A 23,536-nucleotide genomic window follows, 5' to 3' on the forward strand; every position below is an offset into this window, starting at 1 on the left:
CATTTCAATGAAAGAAATCCAAAATGAACTTTGAAAAGTTAAGAGATTGTAACTTTGACAATTTGAAACAAAACAAAACACTACTGAAATATTAAAACTCTTGCATTTCAACGAAAAGAAAATCAACTTGAACTTTGAAAAATCAAGAGAATGTAAATGTGACAAGGTAAACCATGACAAAACACTACTGAAATATTCCAACTCTTGCATTTCAATGAAAGAAATCCAAAATGAACTTTGAAAAAGCAAGAGCTTGTAACTGTGACAAGGTAAGCCATGACAAAACACTACTGAAATATTCCAACTCTTGCACATCAGCGAAAGAAATTCAAAATGAACTTTGAAAAATCAAGAAAATGTAACTGTGATAAGGTGAACTACATCATAACACTACTGAAATATTCCAACTCTTGTATTTCAATGAAAGGAATTGAAAATGAACTTTGAAAAATTAAGAGAATGTAACTGTGACTAGGTAAACCACGACAAAACACTATTGAAATATTGCATTTCATCGAAAGAAATCCAAAATAAACTTAAGTGTGAATGTAAGTGTGACAAGGTAAACCATGACAAAACCCTATTGAAATATTCCAACTCTTTTATTTCATCGAAAGAAATTCAAAATGGACTTTGAAAAATTAAGAGAATGTAACTGTGACAAGGTAAACCACGACAAAACACTACTGAAATATTCCAGCTCTTGCATTTCAAGGATATAAATTCAAAATGAACTTTGAAAAATCAAGAGAATGTAACTGTGACAAGGTAAACCACAACCAAACACTACTGAAATATTCCAACTCTTGCATTTCACAGAAATAAATCCAAAATAAACTTTGAAAAATCAAGAGAATTTAACTGTGACAAGGTAATCCACGACAAAACACTACTGAAATATTCCAGCTCTTGCATTTCAACGAAAGAAATCCGAAATGAAATTTAAAAAATCAAGATACTATAACTTTGACATGGTAAACCACGACAAAACACTAATGAAATAATTCAACTCTTGCATTTCAATTAAAAAAATTAAAAATGAACTTTGAAAAATCAAGAGAATGTAACTGAGAAGATAAACCACGACAAAACACTACTGAAATATTCCAACTCTTGCATTTCAATGAAAGAAATTCAAATGAACTTTGAAAAATCAAGAGAATGTAACTGTGACATGGTAAACCATGACAAAACACTAATGAAATATTTCAACTCTTGCATGTCAATGAAAGAAATTCAAAATGAACTTTGAAAAATCCAGAGAATTTTACTGTGACAAGGTAAACCATATCAAAACACTACTGAAAAATTCCAACTCTTGCATTTCACCGAAAGAAATTCAAAATGAAATTTGAAAACTCAAGAAAATGTAACTTTGACAAGGTAAACCACAACAAAACACTACTGAAATATTCCAACCCTTGCATTTCAAATATGGAAATTCAAAATGAACTTTGAAAAATTAAGAGAATGTAACTGTGACATGGTAAACCACGACAAAACACTTCTGAAATAATCCAACTCTTACATTTCACTTAAAGAAATACAAAATAAACTTTCAAAAATCAAGAGAATGTAACTGTGAGAAGGTAAACCACTACAAAATACTACTAAAATATTCCAACTCTTGCATTCCATTGAAAGAAATTCAAATGAACTTTGAAAAATTAAGAAAATGAAAGTGTGACAGGGTAAAGCACGAAAAAACAATACTGAATTATTCCAACTCTTGCATTTCAACGAAAGAAATCCAAAATGAAGTTTGAAAACTCAAGAGAATTTAACTGTGACAAGGTAAACCACGATAAAACACTACTGAAATATTCCAACTCTTGCATTTCAATGAAAGAAATTCAAAATGAACTTTGAAAAATCATGATAATGTAGCTGTGACATGGTAAGTCACAACAAAACACTACTGAATTATTCCGACTCTTGCATTTCAACGAAAAAAATTCAAAATGAACATTGAAAAATCAAGAGATAGTTACTGTGATATGTTAAACCACGACAAAGCGCTAATGAAATATATTCCAACTCTTGCATGTCAATGAAAGAAATTCAAAATTAAATTTGAAAAATCCAGAGAATGTTACTGTGATAAGGTAACACATATCAAAATACTACTGAAAATTTCCAACTCTTGCATTTCACCGAAAGAAATTCAAAATTAAATTTGAAAACTCAAGAAAATGTATCTTTGACAAGGTAAACCACAACAAAACACTACTGAAATATTCCAACTCTTGCATTTCAACGAAGGAAATTTAAAATGAACCTTGAAAAATTAAGAGAATGTAACTGTGACATGGTAAACCACGACAAAACACTACTGAAATATTCCAACTCTTGCGTTTCAAATAAAGAAATTCAAAATGAGTTTTCAAAAATCAAGATAAAGTAACTGTGATAAGATAAACCATTACAAAATACTAGTGAAATATTCCAACTCTTTCATTCCATTTAAAAAAATTAAAATTTAATTTTAAAAATTAAGAGGATGTAAGTTTGAGAAGTTCACGCACAACAAAACAATACTGAATTATTCCAACTCTGGCATTTCAAAGAAAGAAATACTAAATTAAGATTGAAAAATCAAGAGAATTTAACTGTGACAAGGTAAACCATGATAAAACACTAATGAAATATTTCAACTCTTGCAATTAAATAAAAGAAATACAAAATGAACTTTGAAAAATAAAGAGAATGTAACTGTGACAAGGTAAACAACATCAAAATACTACTGAAAATTTCCAACTCTTTCATTTCAACGAAAGAAATTCAAAATGAACTTTGAAGAATCAAGAGAATGTAGCTCTGAAAAGGTAAAGCACAACAAAACACTACTGAAATATGCTAACTCCAGCATTTCAATGAAAGAAATCCAAAATGAACTTTTAAAAATCAAAAGAATATAAGTTTGAAAAGGTAAACTAAGACAATACACTACTTAAATATTCCAACTATTGCATTTCAACGAAACAAATTCAAAATGAACTTTGGAAAATTAAGAGAATGTAACTGTGACATGGTAAACCACGACAAAACACTACTGAAATATTCCAACTCTTGCGTTTCAATTAAAGAAATTCAAATGAACTTTGAAAAATTAAGAGAATGTAACTGTGACAAGGTAAACGACAACAAAACACTACTAAAATATTCCGACTCTTGCATTTCAAGGAATGAAATTCAATATGAACTTTGAAAAATCAAGAAAATGTAACTGCAACAAGGTAAACTATAACAAAACACAACTGAAATATTCCAACTCTTGCATTTCAATGTAAGAAATCCGCAATGAACTTTGAAAATCAAGAGAATGTAACTGCGACAGGGTAAACTATGACAAACCACTACTGAAATAATCCATCTCTTGCATTTCAATGAAAGAAATCCACAATAAACTTTGAAAATCAAGAGAATGTAGCGGTGACCAGGTAAAGCACGACAAAACACTACTGAAATATTCCAACTCTTGCATTTCAATGAAAGAAATCCAAATGAACTTTGAAAAATTAAGAGAATGTAACTGTGACAAGGTAAACCACAACAAAACACTACTAAAATATTCCAACTCTTGCATTTCAAAGAAATAAACTCAAAATGAACTTTGAAAAATCAAGAAAATGTAACTGCAACAAGGTAAACTATAACAAAACACATCTGAAATATTCCAACTCTTGCATTTCAATGAAAGAAATTCAAAATGAACTTTGAAAAATCAAGAGAATGTTACTGCAACAAGGTAAACTATAACAAAACACTACTGAAATATTCCATCTCTTGCATTTCAATGAAAGAAATCCACAATAAACTTTGAAAATCAAGAGAAAGTAACTGTGACCAGGTAAAGCACGACAAAACACTACTGAAATATTCCAAGTCTTGCATTTCAATGAAAGAAATCCACAATGAACTTTGAAAATCAAGAGAATGTAACTGCGACAAGGTAAACCATGACAAACCACTACAGAAATAATCCATCTCTTGCATTTCAATGAAAGAAATCCACAATAAACTTCGAAAATCAAGAGAATGTAACTGTGACAAGGTAAACCGCAACAAAACACTACTGAAATATTCCAACTCTTGCATTTCAAACGATAGAAATTCAAAATGAACTTTGAAAAATTAAGAGAATGTAACTGTGACAAGGTAAATCCTGACAAAACACTACTGAAATAATCCAACTCGTGCATTTCAACGAAAGAAATTCAAAAAGAACTTTGAAAAATCAAGAAAATGTAACTGTGACAAGGTAAACCACAACAAAACACTACTGAAATATTCCAACTCTTGCATTTCAATAATTGAAATTCAAAATTAAATTTGAAAAATTAAGAGAATGTAACTGTGTTTAGCTAAACCGCAACAAAACACTACCGAAATATTCCAACTCTTGCATTTCAACGAAAGTAATCCAAAATGAGGTTGGAAAAATCAAGAGAATGTAACTGTGAAATGGTAAATCATGACAAAACACTCCTGAAATAACCCCAACTCTTGCATTTCAATGAAAGAAATTCAAATGAACTTTGAAAAATCGAGAGAATGTAACTGTATCATGGTAAACCACGACAAAACACTACTGAAATATTCCAACTCTTGTTTTTCAACGAAAGAAATTCAAATGAACTTTGAAAAATTAAGAGAATGTAAGTGCGACATGGTAAACCACGACAATACACTACTGAAATAATCCAACTCTTGCATTTGAAGGAAAGAAATTCAAATGAACTTAAAGAAATTCAGAAGATGTAAGTTAGACAAGACAAAATACAACCAGACGCTACTGAAATATTCAAACTCATGCAATTTAACTAAAGTAATCCAAAATGAACTCTAAAAAATCAACAGTATGTAGCTGTGACATGATAAGTCACAGTAATACACTTTTGACATATTCAGACTGTTTTATTCCGATAAAAGAAATCAAAATGAACTTTGAAAAATCAAGAGAATGTAACTGTGACACGATAAACCACAAGAAAACACTACTGAAATATTCCAACTCTTGCATTTCAACTAAGGAAATTAAAAATGAACTTTGAAAAATCACGAAAATGTAACTGCGACAAGGTAAACCACAACGAAAAACTTCTGAAATAATCCAACTCTAACATTTCAACTAAAAAATTCGAAAATGAACTTTGAAAAATTAAAAGAATGTAACTGTGAAATGGTAAATCATGACTATACACTACTGAAATAATCCAACTCTTGCATTTCAATGAAAGAAATTCAAAAGAACTTTGAAAAATCGAGAGAATGTAACTGCGACAAGGTAAACCTTGACAAAACACTACTGAAATAATCCATCTCTTGCATTTCAATGAAAGAAATCCACAATAAACTTTAAAAATCAAGAGAATGTAACTGTGACAAGGTAAACCACGACAAAACACTACTGAAATAAACCAACTCTTGCATTTCAATGAAAGAAATTCAAAATGAACTTTGAAAAATCAAGAGAATGTAACTGTGACAAGGTAAATCATGACAAAACAATACTGAAATAATCCAACTCTTGAATTTAAACGAAAGAAATCGAAAATGAACATTGAAAAATCAAGAGAATGTTAATGTGAAATGGTAAATCATGACAAAACACTACTTAAATAACCCAACTCTTGCATTTAAACGAAAGAAATCGAAAATGAACTTTGAAAAATCCAGAGAATGTAGCTGTGACAAGGTAAACCACGATAAAACACTATTGAAATAATCCAACTCTTGCATTTCAATGAAAAAAATCAAAATGAACTTTGAAAAATCAAGAGAATGTAACTGTGACACGATAAACCACAACAAAACACTACTGAAATATTCCAACTCTTGCAATTCAACGAAAGAAATTCAAAATGAACTTGGAAAAATAAAGAAAATGTAACTGTGACAAGGTAAACCATATCAAAACACTACTGAAATATTCCAACTCTTGCATTTCACCGAAAGAAATTCAAAATGAAATTTGAAAAATCACGAAAATGTAACTGTGACAAGGTAAACCACAACAAAACACTACTGAAATATTCCAACTCTTGCATTTCAAGGAAAGAAATCCGAAATAAACTTTGAAAAATTAAGAGAATGTAACTGTGACAAGGTAAACCACGACAAAACACTACTGAAATATTCCAACTCTTGCATTTCAATGATAGAAATTCAAAGTGAACTTTGGAAAATCAAGAGAATGTAACTGTGACATGGTAAACCACGACAAAACACTACTGAAATATTCCAACTCTTGCGTTTCAATTAAAGAAATTCAAATGAACTTTGAAAAATTAAGAGAATGTAACTGTGACAAGGTAAACCACAACAAAACACTACTGAAATATTCCGACTCTTGCATTTCAAGGAATGAAATTCAATATGAACTTTGAAAAATCAAGAAAATGTAACTGCAACAAGGTAAACTATAACAAAACACTACTGAAATAATCCAACTCTTGCATTTCAAAGAAAGAAATCCACAATAAACTTTGAAAATCAAGAGAATGTAACTGCAACAAGGTAAACCATGACAAAACCACTACTGAAATAATCCATCTCTTGCATTTCAATGAAAGAAATCCACAATAAACTTTGAAAATCAAGAGAAAGTAACTGTGACCAGGTAAACCACGACAAAACACTACTGAAATATTCCAACTCTTGCATTTCAATTAAAGAAATTCAAATGAACTTTGAAAAATTAAGAGAATGTAACTGTGACAAGGTAAACCACAACAAAACACTACTAAAATATTCCAACTCTTGCATTTCAATGAATTAAATTCAATATGAACTTTGAAGAATCAAGAAAATGTAACTGCAACTAAGTAAACTATAACAAAACACTTCTGAAATATTCCAACTCTTGCATTTCAAAGAAAGAAATCCACAAGAAACTTTGAGAATCAAGAGAAAGTAACTGTGACCGGGTAAACCATGACAAACCACTACTGAAATAATCCATCTCTTGCATTTCAATGAAAGAAATCCACAATAAACTTTGAAAATCAAGAGAAAGTAACTGTGACCAGGACAAGTTGTGTGGGTTGCATCTTGTACATGGTACTGCTGGTCTCCTGAGTCATTTAGAGCTTCTATTCCAAATTATCTTTAATTCTGGTCTCGTTCCCGACGTTTTTGGTACTGGAGTAATTACACCTATTTTGAAAAAAGTGAAAAATCCGTTTGAATGCGTATCTTACCGCCCTATAACTGTTTCGCCGGTTTTATGTAAGCTTATGGAATTGCTAGTTATTGATCATATTGCTTTTCAATGTTCTACCCCCGATAATCAGTTCGGATTTAAAAAAGGTGTTGGTCGCGAGCACGTCCATTATATTCTTGCTAACATATTAATAGAAGCTGATGAACTGAATGAATCCCTTATTCTAGCGAGTCATGATGTTAGACGTGCTTTTGATTCTGGGATACATCCCCAGTTATTAGTGTCTGCTCATAAACGTGGTGTGGACCGATCGGTTATTTTGCCTTTTCGGGATATGTATAAGAAGCTTCGAGTCCAAGTTAAAGTCCCGTCTCCTAACGGGCCGATTGTATTACCAAAAGCTATTCCGGTTAGAAAGGGCATTAGGCAGGGTGCAATTTCGTCACCCCGGTTGTATAATAATAGTGTTCTCGAGGCCCAAAAGTTAGTGCAAATGAGCTGCATTTTCCGAGGTTTGGATGTAACATTACTTAATTACGCAGATGATATTTTTAATTTAAGTAGATGTTTGTCTCGTATTGAAGAAAATTTTCAGATTCTAGATGATGCTTATAGAGAGATAGGCCTATCTTTTAATGCAAGTAAAAGCGAGATTGTTGCTTTCAATAGGAGAAATGCAGATTGTATAGATCTTGCTGTCAAATTTGGTGCTCAAGAGGTTCCACTGTCTGACTCCATAATGTACTTAGGAATGCCTATAGGTCATAACATGGCATCTACACGTGCTCGCCAAATAAGTAATTTCGCAGAAAAGGCACGTAAGGCTTACGGGGCGCTATCTTCAACTAAAGCGAAATATAATCGACAAATTCGAGCTAGGCTATATAATGCACTGGTGATCCCACACTTTCTGGCTTTATCACCGTTTTGGCATATATTTAGTGTTAGTGATAAAAGAAACCTTCGATCACTTTTTTACAAATATGCAAAATTTCTTTTAAATACCCCACCGTGGGTTAAAAATTCCAAGATGTCTGCAAGGTTCGGTATCACAGATCCGATTGCTGCTGTGACGAAACGTCGTTCTGAATTTTTGGGGTCGCTTGGGCCTAGTAGTCTGGCAATTGCAATTCGTCCTTAGTGAGTTTTTGTAATAATGTTTTTATTTATTGGCGGTGTTTCGTAACGTTTGTTTTTTTTTTTGCAGTTAAGTGTTTTTTTTTTTTTTTTTTCTTCTTCTTTATACTCCATTCGTGCCATTTGTTGTTTTTTATAGATTGGGTGAATAAAATTATCTATCTATCTATCTAAAGCACGACAAAACACTACTGAAATATTCCAAGTCTTGCATTTCAATGAAAGAAATCCACAATGAACTTTGAAAATCAAGAGAATGTAACTGCGACAAGGTAAACCATGACAAACCACTACAGAAATAATCCATCTCTTACATTTCAATGAAAGAAATCCACTATAAACTTCGAAAATCAAGAGAATGTAACTGTGACAAGGTAAACCGCAACAAAACACTACTGAAATATTCCAACTCTTGCATTTCAACGATAGAAATTCAAAATGAAATTTGAAAAATTAAGAGAATATAGCTGTGACAAGGTAAATCCTTACAAAACACTACTGAAATAATCCAACTCGTTCATTTCAACTAAAGAAATCCAAAAAGAACTTTGAAAAATCAAGAAAATGTAACTGTGACAAGGTAAACCACAACAAAACACTTCTGAAATATTCCAACTCTTGCATTTCAATTATAGAAATTTAAAATGAACTTTGAAAAATTAAGAGAATGTTGCTGTGTTAAGGTAAACCACAACAAAACACTACTGAAATATTCCAACTCTTGCATTTCAACGATAGAAATTCAAAATGAACTTTGAAAAATCAAGAGAATGTAACTGTGAAATGGTAAATCATGACAAAACACTCCTGAAATAACCCCAACTCTTGCATTTCAATGAAAGAAATTAAAAAGAACTTTGAAAAATCTAGAGAATGTAACTGTATCATTGTAAACCACGACAAAACACTACTGAAATATTCCAACTCTTGTTTTTCAACGAAAGAAATTCAAATGAACTTTGAAAAATTAAGAGAATGTAAGTGCGACATGGTAAACCACGACAATACACTACTGAAATAATCCAACTCTTGCATTTCAATGAAAGAAATCCACAATGAACTTTGAAAAATTAAGAAAATCTAACTGTGACAGGGTAAACCACGACAAAACACTACTGAATTATTCCAACTCTTGCATTTCAACGAAAGAAATCCAAAATGAACTTTGAAAAATCAAGAGAATGTAGCTGTGACAAGGTAAACCTCGATAAAACACTACTGAAATAATCCAACTCTTGCATTTCAATGAAAAAATCAAAAGGAACTTTGAAAAATCAAGAGAATGTAACTGTGACACGATAAACCACAACAAAACACTACTGAAATATTCCAACTCTTGCATTTCAACGAAGGAAATTAAAAATGAACTTTGAAAAATCACGAGAATGTAACTGCGACAAGGTAAACCACAACGAAAAACTTCTGAAATAATCCAACTCTTACATTTCAACGAAAAAATTTGAAAATGAACTTTTGAAAAAAAAATTGAAAAATCAAAAGAATGTAACTGTGAAATGGTAAATCATGACAAAACACTACTGAAATAATCCAACTCTTGCATTTCAATGAAAGAAATTCAAAAGAACTGAAAAATCGAGAGAATGTAACTGCGACAAGGTAAACCTTGACAAAACACTATTGAAATAATCCATCTCTTGCATTTCAATGAAAGAAATCCACAATGAACTTTAAAAATCAAGAGAATTTAACTGTGGTAACATGGTAAACATGGTAAACCACAAAAAAACACTACTGAAATATTCCAACTATTGCATTTTAATGAAAGAAATCCACAATGAACTTTTAAAAATTAAGAGAATGTAACTGTGGCAAGGTAAACCATGAAAAAACACTACTGAAATACTCCAACTCTTTAATTTCAATGAAAAAAGTCGAAAATGAAATTTTAAAAATTATGAGAATGTAAATGGGAAAAGGTAAATCATGACAAAACACTACTTAAATAACCCAACTCTTGCATTTAAACGAAAGAAATCCAAAATGAACTTTGAAAAATCCAGAGAATGTAGCTGTGACATGTTAAACCACAATAAAACACTACTTAAAAAATCCAACTCTTGCATTTCAATGAAAAAAATCAAAATTAAATTTGAAAAATAAAGAGAATGTAACTGTGACACGATAAACCACAACAAAACACTACTGAAATATTCCAACTCTTGCATTTCAACGAAAGAAATTCAAAATGAACTTTTAAAAATCAAGAGAATGTAACTGCGACATGGTAAAACACGACGAAACACTACTGAAATAATCCAACTCTAACGTTTCAACGAAAAAATTTGAAAATGAATTATGAAAAATTAAAAGAATGAAACTGCGACAAGGTAAACCACGTCAACACACTACTGAAATAATCCAACTCTTGCATTTCAATTAAAGAAATTAAAAAGAACTTTGAGAAATCGAGAGACTGAAATAATCCAACTCTTGCATTTCAATGAAAAAAAATCAAAATGAACTTTAAAAAATCAAGGGAATGTAACTGTGACACGGTAAACCACGACAAAACACTACTGAAATATTCCAACTCTTGTATTTAAACGAAAGAAATTCAGAATGAACTTTTAAAAGTCACGAGAGTGTAACTGTGACAAGGTAGACCACGACAAAACACTACTGAAATGTTCCAACTCACGCATTTCAATGAAATAAATTCAAAATGAAGTTTAAAAAATCAAGAAAATGTAACTCTGACAAGGTAAACCTTAACAAAACACTACTGAAATATTCCAACTCTTGCATTTCAACGAAAGAAATTCATAATGAACTTTTAAAAATCAAGAGAATGAAAGTGTGACAGTGTAAACCTCGACAAAAAACTACAGAATTATTCCAACTCTTGCATTTCAATGAAAGAAATTCAAAATGAACTTTTAAATATCAAGAGAATGAAAGTGTGACAAGGTAAACCATAACAAAACATTAATGAAATATTACAACTCTTGCATTTCAACGAAAAAAATCAAAATGAACTTCGAAAAATAGTGAGAATGCAACTCTGACGCGATTAACCACAACAAAACACTACTGAAATATTCCAACTCTTGTATTTCAACGAAAGAAATTCAAAATGAACTTTGAAAAATTAAGAGAATGTAACTGCGACATGGTAAACCACGATAAAACACTACTGAAATATTCCAACTCATGCATTTCAATCAAAGAAATTCAAAATGAACTTTGAAAAATCAAGGGAATGAAAGTGTGACAGGATAAACCACGATAAAACACTACTGAATTATTCCAACTCTCTCATTTCAACGAAAGAAATAGAAAAAGAACTTTGAAAAATTAAGTAAATGTAACCGCGACAAGGTAAACTACAACAAAACACTACTGATACATTCCAACTCTTGTATTTCAACGAATGAAATTCAAAATGAACGTTGAAAAATTAAGAGAATGTAACTGTGACAAGGTAAATCACGATAAAACACTACTGAAATATTCCAACTCTTGCATTTCAATGAAATAAATTCAAAATGAACTTTGAAAAATCAAGAGAATGAAAGTGTGAAAGGGTAAACCACGACAAAACACTACTGAATTATTCCAATTCTTGCATTTCATCGAGAGAAATCCAAAATGAATTTTGAAAAATCAAGAAAATGTAACTGCGACAAGGTAAAGGTAAAGAAATTCAAAATGAACTTTGAAAAATCATGAGAATGTAACTGTGACAAGGTAAACCACGACAAAACACAACTGAAATACTCCAACTCATTCATTCCAATGAAAGAAATTCAAAAGAAACTTTGAAAAATCAAGAGAATGAAAGTGAGACAAGTTAAACCTCGAAAAAACACTATTGAATTACTCTTAGTCTTACACTTCAATGAAAGAAATACAAAAATGAACTGTGGAAACTCAAGAGAATGTGACTGCTACAAGGTGAACTACAACAAAGCACAAATGAAATATTCCAACTCTTGTATTTCAATGAAAGAAATCCACAATGAGCGTTGAAAATCAAGTGAATGTAACTGTGACACGATAAACCACAACAAAACACTACTGAAATATTCCAACTCTTGCATTTCAACGAAAGAAATTCAAAATGAACTTTGAAAAATCACGAGAATGTAAAATGACAGGATAAACCACAACAAAACACTACTGAAATATTCCAACTCTTGCATTTCAACGAAAGAAATTCAAAATGAACTTTGAAAAATCAAAAGAATGTAACTATGACATGGTAAACCATGACAGAACACTAAGGTTGTGAGGGGGAGTCAAAAGTTGGGGGGGTGGGGCCCTTTTGGGTCCCAAACTGCGCAAATTAAAAAATATGAAGACAGGGGGCTCTTGGGTCTTTGGGGGGCGAGGGGCCGTTGGGGAGCCGAGGGGGCCTTTGGAGACCGGGGGGTTCCTTGGGGGTTGGGGTAGGGGTATCGGAGCCCTTTGGGGTTGGGGTAGGGGACCTCACGACACTGTTCAAATGGAACTTGTGTATTATAACGACCACAGAGTTTCACCCTCAAATCCTCTTCTAAATCCTCTTCTAAAATCCTCTTTTAAAATGTCTCTAACTGTTTCGCCGAAATAATTCCCTAAAATGTCTAAAACGGTTTCGCCCAAATAACCCCTAAACGTAATTTATGCGTGTTCCTTTTGTTTTTGGCATCCCTGCGCTGTCACATTTGAAATTACTAAGAAACTCTTTCCCGCGTTAATCTCTTCATCTCTAAGATCAAAACATTCGCCCAAAACAATTCCCTTTCATGACAAATCAATCAACCTTGACATCACCTGTCAGACATTAATAAACTTCACCCGGAAACAATTTGATCAACCTTGACATCACCTGTCAGACATTAATAAACTTTGCCCGGAAACAATTTGATTAACCTTGACATCGTCTGTCAGACATTAATAAAATTCCCCGGAAACAATTCTCTTGGACGAGCTCCAAAGACATTAATAAACTTCGCCCGGAGACATTTCTCGGAAACGCATTCTCCCTGGGGATTCCATGCCCATATTTGGTGCCCCGTCATGACTGACAGCACAGGTGTTCTCCCTAGGGACTCTATGCCCAAATATGGACTCCCGTCGGCATTAAACTAAATTTTAGATGGCAGCAGGGGTGAGGGATCGGACCTTTAGATAGGTATCTACTATAATTATGTCTTTGAGCATTACTTAACCCCCCAAAATCCCCGGGGGGTAGGGCTGCAAGTTTCGAACTTTTCTCATTGTTTACATATAGTATTGGTTATTGGTAAGTTTATAAACGTTTTCTAGGGGAATTTTTCTGGTTGGGGGGGGGGGAGTCACGTGGAATGATCTTTTTTTTTAGTGATGTTTTCCCGGACGAGCAGAATGTTTCATAGAGGGGGAGCCGAATATGCAAGCTTTGTTTAAAAATAACCAGAAATTAATTAAAAAAAACAGGTTGTTCAACTGAAAATTAAGAAACACATTAAAACCTAAAACAAACATAAATTATTCCGTAAATGAGGGAGATTTCCCCCTCGCCAATATCTCGCTTCTTATGCTCAAGTTTTCTTGTACTTTAAAAGAGCTATTTACTACAATTAAATGGCCTTCGTGATTAAGGAGTCATTTCTAAGGAATTACGAAAATACTTGAACTTTAGAGTAAAGAGTGAGGTATTGACAAGGGGCGAATTCCTTCATATTCTCTTTGTTTTAAATTTTAATGTTATTCTTTACTTTCAACTGACAAAACTTGCTTCTTTTATTTAATCTTGAGAGAGAATGAGGGTTGTCAGCCCTAATAGTAGTGAAGGGGTGCCAGTTTTGATGGAATGCCCTGCCTTTTACCATTGGATTTAAAAGTCATGCCCTGTTACGTCACGACATCCATGGCAAGATTTCGAGTGCATGCCCTGTTTTTGTGACTAGGTGACACAATTTTGTTTTAGTATTTCCATATGATTAATCTAACTTCTCGAGTGTGGTTGGGGTATTTAAAAAGTACCAATAATAGGAAATTAACATGGGAACTTGGATAAGTGGAGCTACAAATGCCTCAAGCCATCGCACCGGCGTAATGCGGTACCTGTTTCCATGTGTTCTATTAAAGGGAACACAGCTGGCAAGATTCCCAAGACACACCCTCACATTTTAAAGGGCCAGATAAGGAATTAACAGGGGATTTTAAAGGGCCAGATATGAAATTAGCATAGGATTTTAAATTGCCAAACAGGGAAATTGACATGTGATTTCTGGGACTCAGATGATTGGAATTACTAGTCTCTCATGTCAACGCGCCAGTAAAATTCAGTCAGCTGGCGAAATTCCCGTGACAACCCCTGTATCCATGTGTAATATGGATGACGCAATTTTTGTGTAGCCTTGCGTCAGGACCCCTGAGGTTATCTCCGCTTGTAACTTAATGACAGCGCACACCTTACGCAGTGACGGCGCACCTCTTACGTAATGACAGTGCGCATCTTACGTAAAGGCAGCGCACTCATCACTGTCAAATAATACTTTTTTGAGATTCTATGTTTCACCGAAACGTTTAAAGCGTTTTTTTTCTTTAGTTACTGTACTCGCTAGGACTCTAAAGGTCAATTTCCTTCCGATGGAAAAGCGCCTTAATCGACAGGACTAACTTGCTATTCCCGGTATTTTGTCCTGGTCATTACTTTCTAGAAATAACATATGAGATTACCGTGACGTCACAAGACGCACCTCTGTCTCTTCCATGACACACCTGGTAGGATTCCCAACGCATGCCATGTTTTTTATGCACCTGCTATAATTGGCATGAACAAGGAGAATATTTATTTCCAAAAATTATTGCTCTTAGTTTATTTTTAGCGATAAAAGACGGAAGGGATACATTTGCATACATTACTTATGATTTCTATTAATTCTTCCAGATTTCTATGCATTGGCTATGATTTTTATGAATTCGTAAGAATTTCTAATCATTAGTCAGGATATTCTAGAGATTGGTCTATCGAACTTTTAATTCTTCTCTTCTTGGAAAAATTCAGAAGAGAACTTGAACTTTTTTCTTTGAAAAATTCAGAACTTATGTGTAACTTTAGCTAACTACATTTAGCTAACTACATTTAAGTTGGGTTCATTTAGCTTAGTTACCATGACCGCTCATGCTAGCCTAAGCTAATTGAACCTAACTTAAACGTAGTTAACTAAGAGACAATTTCGAAGAGAAAATTTGTTAGTGTTAAGAAAAATTTACAACTTCTAAGGAAAAAAAACGTGTTACCATTAACAAAAAAACTTATTACTTTAAGAGAAATTTCTCACCTTTGACAGAAAACTTGCTACTATTAGAAAAAATTTGATACTATTAAGAAGACCTGTTACTTCTAAGAAAAATTATTACTAGTAAGAATAACATGGTACTTTTAAGAAAAATTTTGTTAGCATTAATTAAAACTTTATTAGTATTAAGAAAAACTTGTCAATTCTAAGAAAAAATTTGTTAGTATTAAGGAAAACTTGCTACTTCTAGGAAAAACGTCTCGGTTACAGAATATAAGTTTTAGTCTTCATTAACCTCCACAAAACGCGATTATGGCTTAATATCAAGAAATATTAAAGCCTAGAAAGGCAGTGTGTTCCAGGAAAAATTATAAGATGCTTATCTACGAAACAAGGTCATCCCTAGAACCCTCAACCAAACCATAGAAATCAAGTGTAGAAATCATTGTCAACCTCCAAACAATCATTACCAATACAAAGAAACCCTGAAAAAGTCATAAAAAATCAAGAGCAAACAGTAAAAACCAGGCGTAACCCTAGTAATCAAGACCACCGTAGGAATCAAGGGCAAACTGTAGAAATCAAGGTAAAGCTCTAAGAAAATCTTAACTAATACATAAAAAACCCCTACAAATTGATAAAAATCATAGCTCTTACATAGAAATCTGGAAAAATTAATAGAAATAATAAGTGTTGTATTAAAATCCTAACAAATGTGTAAGAAGCCGGATCAAACCAAATAAGTCAGACCAAACCAGAGACATCAAGACAAAACTGTAGAAAAGATAACCTCCTACTATTACTACTCCGGACAAATTCATGGAAAATCAAGACCAAACCGTAGAAGTCAGGCCAGATCCTAGAAATCCAAACCAAACCATAGAAATCAGGACCAAACTGTAGAAATCAATAGCAAACTTTAAAATTAAGGGAAATCAGAGAATATCCTGATTAACACATAAAAATCCTTACGAATTCATAAAAATCATAACGAATGCCTAGTTATCTGGAAGAATTAATACAAATTATAAGTGTTGTACGGAAATCCTCACAAATTTGCAAAAAATTCAGGATCAACCCAAAAGAATCTAGACCAAACCAGAGACATCAATAGAAAACTGTAGAAAACATAACCAGTCCACAGAAATCTAGAAAAATTCTCAGCCAAGAGATCATACCAGAGATCATAATCAATGTAAGAAATTCAGGAGGAATTCATACAAATCGTACCCAACACTTAGAGATCGAGACAAATTCATAAAAATTGAGACCAAATTGTAGAAATCAGGCCTGATCCTAAAAATCCAGACCAAACCTAATAAATCAGAACTAAACCGTATAAATCAATAGCCAACTCTCTAAATAATCCTGACTAATAGATCTAAATCCTTACGAATTCAAAAAAATCATAGCCAATACATAGAAATCTAGAAGAATTAATAGAAATCATAAGTATTGTATGGAAATTCTCACAAATTTTCAAAAAACCAGGATCAACTCAAAGAATCCAGACAAAGCCAGAGACATCAAGACAAAACTGTAAAAAACATAATCGGTCCGTAGGAATCCAGAAAAATCCCCTAAAAATCATAATCAATACAAAAAAATTCAGGAAGAATTTATAGAAATCGTGAGTAATGCTTAGAAAACCAGACAAATTAATAAAAATCAGGGGCATCCCTAGAAATCCAGACCAAACCAAAGATATCAAAACCAAACCCTAGAAAACAAGACGAAACTGTAGAAATCAGGTCCGATCCAAGAAATCCAGAACAAACCATAGAAATCAGGACCAAACCGTAGAAATCAATAGTAAACTTTAAAAATTAAGGCTAATCTCAAAAAATTTTTGACAAATACATAGATCTCCATACGAATTCATAAAAATCATAGCCAACACACAGAAATCTGGAACAGTTATTAGAAATCATAAGTGTTGTATGGGAATCCTCCAAATTTGTAAGAAATCAGGATCAACCCTAAGAATCCAGACCAAACCGGAGATATGAAGACAAAACTGTAGAAAACATAATTGGTCCTTAGAAATCTAGAAAAATCCCATAGAATTCATAATCAATGCAAAAAATCAGGAGGAATTTATAGAAATTGTAAGTAATGTTTATAAATCCAGACGAATTCATAAAAATCAGGGACACCCCTAGAAATCAAGACCAAACCATAGAAAGCCATACCAAACCATTGAAATCCAGACCCAACCATAGTTATCCAGACCGAACCCTAGAAAACAAGATCAAATGATAGAAATCGTGACCAATACATATAAAATCCGACAAATTCATAAAAAATCGAGATCTAACTTTAGAAATTAATAGCATCCTCTTGAAATCCGGACGAATTCATAAAAATCGAGACCAAACTGTAGAAATCAGTCTAATCCTAGAAATCTAGACCAAACCGTAGAAATCAGGACCAATTTGTAGAAATCAAGAGCAAACTTTAAAAGTAAGTCCAAACTCTATAAAATACATTCTAAGACCACACTGGGTATACATGACAGATGAAACTCAGAGAGGAAATAAAATAACAAAATGAAAAATAAAATAAAAAAAGGTGAAATAACGAGGATTTTGTCAGCCAGGGGCGAACCATGAAAACGAAAAAATAAGCAAATATTTCGACAGGACCTCCGCCTAGTCGTCCTCATTGCTAACCAAAAAAGAAAGAAAAGAAAAAAGAAACCAGTGAAAATCAAACCTTTCGAAAGTTGCTTGACAACGACGGAACAACAACTAAATAAGAACCAGGTTGGAATCAATGAAAAAGAAATTTACTAAGATGATTGAGTAATAATCTTTTGTTTTGCTATAACTTTAGCTGGTCTACAAATTTGTTCTTCATTTGATGTGCAAATAGGTTCTCTCCAGTTAGACCAGGCGAAAATATTGATTGAGTCCTTCAAAATTAAATTGTTATAAATTGCGCTTAATGAATTATCTCCAGTATCTCTATTTATTGCTAAATTACGGTTTGTGTATTTTTTTTCTCAATTACCTCTTTAAAAGATTGTGGTAAGCCATTTACAGTAGATATTAAGGTTGCCAGTTTAAAAAGAACCAGATTTGTTGGATTTTCAAAATATACAGGGCCAAAGCCGAATCAAAGTTGTCATTTTTATTTTCAAATCTCAGGGACTTATCTATTGAAATTTTGTGCTCATGCAAACGTTCACCTAGCTGCTGATGGGTCCTAGCAATGTAAAATTTCCCACATGAACACTTGATTCTGTAGACACCACTACCCAGTACAGGGTCAGTTTTATTTTTCCCTGAGTTGAGTCAAAAAGCTATTGCATGAAAATTCCGAGATGGTTAATTGATTTGAAAATCTACAGCCATATTTAACCTCCTGTTTCAGAGGTGGCAATGCTGTGTTTGAATCTAAAATGTGTCACTGGCTTGAAACTGGAAGAAAATAATACCAAGAAAAAAAAAATCAGTAAAATTTGGAATTAAGGCATAACTTGTAGTCCCTTTTCACCTTTATTACTTAAAATACATTAAGAACAATCTAGAGTATTATCTAGTATCGTTCTCTAAGAAAGTATAGGTAACAGCAAAGTCTAGAAATAGAGTTTTCTGCTCTCTGCGTTTTGTGTCATCCATGTTACACCCTTACAGTAGAAGACGGCATGATCTCAGAATCCTTCCAGCTGTCCGAATCCACAGAGGTGTATCTTCTGGCGTCATGAGAATGTGTTATTTCTAGAAAGTATTTTTCGATACAGAATACTGGAGAAAGCATTTTAATCTTGTCACTTGAGGCACTGTTCCATTGGAAGGAAATTGATCTTTCGAGTCCTAGAAAGGATAAAGAACTAAAGAAAGAAAAACAAACGAAAAAAAGCGCTTTGAACGTTTCGGCGAAAAAAGAAATGTCGAAAAAGTATTATTTGACAGAGATGTGTGCGCTGCATGTGCGCTATCATTACGCAACATGTGCGCCGTCATTACCTAAGGTATCTGCCGTCATTACATAAGATGTGTGTTGTCATTGCGCAACAACCACCTGTGTGTCGTGTCTAGTTACAAGAGGGGATTCCCCATGGGTTCTCAAAGTCTAGTTTGTCACACACGATTGCGTCATACATATTACAGCTAGTCATGGGAATCCTGGGTGTCTTCAAGAAAACAATATACGTGCCAAAAATGGCTACGAATCGTGGTTTCTATTTATGCTATGACAAAGGAAGGAACTGGGTATCTTCCAGAAATTAAATAGACTCGTATATGGGAGCTTCTATTTATAGAGGGGGGATAATACACAGGAACTGGGCATCTTCCAGAAAAAGAAAAGACGTCTAGACTTGTATATGAGGCTTTTATTTGTAGAGGGAGGATAATACACATGAACTGAGACAACTTCCAGGAAAACAATAGATGCGCCAAAAATGGCTAAAAATTGTGCAAAATGGCCGTTGCTAGGGGAAATATTGGAGCATGTGGAAGCCTAGGGTTCTATGGGAAGCCTTCCAGCCAACCAGTAGAAACAGGTGACCACATTGCAAAGGTGCGAGGGACTAGGAGCTCATCTTATCCGACTTCCCATGTGAATTTTCTATTATTATTACTTGTTAAATATCCCGACAATAACCAACAAAGAGAAAAATTTCAATGAAAAAAAACAACTAACGAGACTGATGCCAGTGGAGAGAAAAGAAAAGACATATGCAAAACAACGCGGATATTTCACCTGTATCACAAACAAGGTGTCTTTAGCACGAAAGACAGATGAAGAACAAGATAAAAAAAACAAGTTAAAACTAAAAAACCAATTTAAACCACAACCAAAACAAAAAATATACATTAGTTTGTTATACAGGCAAAATATTCGCGTTGTTTTGCATTTGTCTTTTCTTTTCTCTCCACTGGCCGCAGTCTCGTTTGTTGTTTTTTTTTCGTTGAGATTTTTCTCTTTGTTTGTTTTTGTCATGGCTGGCCGGTTCGGCTTAAGATCTTTAATCCCGACAATACTCGAAAAGTTAGATTAAGCATATAGAAATACTGAAACAAAATTGCGGCATAACACCTGGAATCACAGGAATCTTTCCAGCCGACCGGTAGAAACAGGGGCTCTCACGGGAATCTTGCCAGGGACGACATGACGTCAGAGGGCTCTCATAGGAATTGGGTGGTGAGTCTCATAGAATGTATTGTGGTATCACTACTACTTCTATGACCATTATTGCAGTATAGTTCTCCCTAGGCACAAAAAAGTAAAAAAAAGGTGCATCTGTGATCTTTCTTCTGGAAAACAAAAAAGCATACTTACACATTTTTTTTTAATTTTTGTTGATAGAAACTTGAAACCTAGAGTCCTCTAGTATGTCAAATTGGAAGGTGCGATTTTAATCAAGACCAAATGTCTTTTTGGGATTGTTTCCATCCAGTTTGAAAAATCAAGAAAAATTTTTTCAGGATTGTAATTTTTGATGGGTAACTTTAAATTTAATAAATTTTATATATTAGGGAATAATGTAAATACTGCATTCCTTTAATAAATTAAATTAGTTTTAGAACTCCCATTCTTAGAGTTTCAATTCCTATAAGCCAGAGTCGATCCTTACTTATATTAATTAAAAAAAACTTTCCGAAAAATAAGTTTTTCAAAGAAAAGTAAAGGCTATTTTAAACTTAAGCTCAGCGGATACAAATACCTTTTGAAATTCAAACTCAAAACGACCAGAAATTACTATTAAAGAATAAATGAAACTCAAAACGAACATAAATTAAATAAACAATCATAGCAAAAAACATACAACAAGTAATAATATAAATGAATTAATAGATGTTAAAGCAAGTAATGCTTAGATTGAATATGAAAATCAAGCTTAAAACGAAAACAAATATTTCGCTATTAAAGTATAAATGAAACTTAAAACGAACAGAAATTAAATAACAATCAATGCGAACAAACATACAATATATATTAATGTAAATAAATAAATAAATCTTAAAACGAGTGAAACTTAAATTGAATATGCAAATCAAGTTTGAATCGAATAAAAATAACTACAAACAAGAGTTTGGGTATCACCTCACTGCAGAAGCCTAAAATCTACTGCGTCATTGGCGCTTTACTGAAAACAATTCTTTCATTAATTAAGATTTTAGGGAATAAATATCAGCATATGTATATTAAATTGACAATGCACATTTTTTTTCAGTAAACTCATTTGAATTTTTTTTTCAGTAAAGAACAAATTATATTCTGGCTTTTAGAAAGCATAAGGGTTTTGAACCCTACTCATATTAATTTATGCTCGTTTTGAGTTTGACTCTAATATTTATTTTAATTTTTGTTCGTTTTGGGTTTCATTTATTTATTGATACTGATTTGGGGTAGTTGTATACCCCTAAATTGACCATGCGGATTCAAAAATACCAATGGCACTTGCTTGCGAGTGGTGGAACACTCCGAAACTTGACATCTTTTTATATTTTGGTGTTTCATGCAAGAGAATGCATGTTCCACAAAGTTTGAGGTGCAGTTTTCCGCTCAAATAGAAATGCCTAGAAGCTATAGAATGTTTTCATAACAAACCAACACGATTAGTTAGAAAAAATTGCAGAGTTAAAAAAAATGGCAAAACTATATGAGTCTTGAACAGTCTTGGAAAGTATATACAAAATCAAATTGAATATATAAGATATATAATGATATATAATGATATTAATTGTTGAAAGATCCATCAGATCAAGATTTTTTTTTTCACTGTAATTTTATTTTAATTTTCAATGCTGTAAGAACTGGAAAATAATAAATTTGTAATATACGTGTAATTTGTTTTCAGTGATGCATCAATGGTGCAGAAGGCTTTAGGTTTTTACAGTTAAAGAAGGGGGCAGTATCCAAATTATTTTTGTAGTGAAGCTATATTTGTCTTGACTAATCTTGAAAAGAAAGTAATAAATTAAACTGAATATTTGATGCATAATGATATTAATTGCTAAAAGCTCATCCGTTCAAAATTTTACTGTAATTTTAATATTTATTTTCAATATTAAGTACGAAATAAAACATTTGTAATATAATTCGTTTTCAGTAAAGCGCCAATGACGCAGTAGGTTCTAGGCTTCTGCAGTGAAGCGATACCCAAACTTTTGTTTGTAGTTATTTTTATTCGATTCAAACTTGATTTGCATATTCAATTTAAGTTTCACTCGTTTTAAGATTTATTTATTCATTTACATTAATATATATTGTATGTTTGTTCGCATTGATTGTTATTTAATTTCTGTTCGTTTTCATTTATACTTTAATAGCAAAATATTTGTTTTCGTTTTAAGCTTGATTTTCATATTCAATCCAGCATTACTCGCTTTAAGATCTATTTAATCATTTATATTATTACTTGTGGTATGTTTTTTCCTATGATTGTTTATTGAATTTCTGTTCGTTTTGAGTTTCATTTATTCTTTAATAGTAATTTCTGGTCGTTTTAAGTTTGAATTTTAAAAGGTATTTTTATCTTCTTAGCTTAAGTTTAAATTGGCATTTACTTTTCTTTGAAAAACTTATTTTTCGGAAATTTTTTTTAATTAATTTTTGTTCGTTTTTGATTGCAAAAATTTTCAATTTTTTATGGCATGGGGGGGGGGGTTCTTACTTTCCGTTTATTCTTGAATTTAAAAAAAGGATCTAGAACTTTCAATTTAAATCGAATGAGGTTTTTTTTAAAAGTCTATACGATTACCTCTTTGATAAAAACCTTATATATGAACAATAGACAGCTTGCATAACTTGTGGACAGCGATTGACAACAATTAATGGATTGAAAAAATAGCTCCAATAAGGGGCTTTAGACCATTTCACTTGCTGACACAAAGGGATCACGACTGTTTGGAATTGACCTTAATAGGATTTTGTGTGCCAAAGTAGTTTTACATCTATCTCAGAGTATGTATTTTAACCTTATAATTGGATAATTATAATAGATTTCCTATGTATTCTTCCCATACAAAACCCCTTCTTATAAGTTATA

The 23,536-nt window shown here is 32.5% G+C and overlaps 1 protein-coding gene across 3 annotated transcripts in view; it reads right to left on the bottom strand.

Annotated features, from left to right (window-relative positions):
- Positions 1-19,032: 19,032 nt before the first annotated feature.
- The window catches only part of LOC148953615 (uncharacterized), a 307,085-nt gene continuing 302,581 nt past the window's right edge, over positions 19,033-23,536 (bottom strand). For all 3 annotated transcript variants that reach the window (XR_016141657.1, XR_016141659.1, XM_089087754.1), the window contains exon 2: positions 19,033-19,352. Coding sequence is in view for 1 of the 3 variants with exons in the window: in XM_089087754.1 (XP_088943880.1) it covers positions 19,159-19,352 (194 nt within the window). In the remaining 2 variants the exon portion in view is untranslated. The remainder of the gene's footprint in view (positions 19,353-23,536) is intronic.

This window comes from Artemia sp. Qi Xiang Cuo, chromosome 4 (assembly GCF_049724085.1).
Source record: "Artemia sp. Qi Xiang Cuo chromosome 4, ASM4972408v1, whole genome shotgun sequence".
NCBI lineage: Eukaryota > Metazoa > Arthropoda > Branchiopoda > Anostraca > Artemiidae > Artemia > Artemia sp. Qi Xiang Cuo.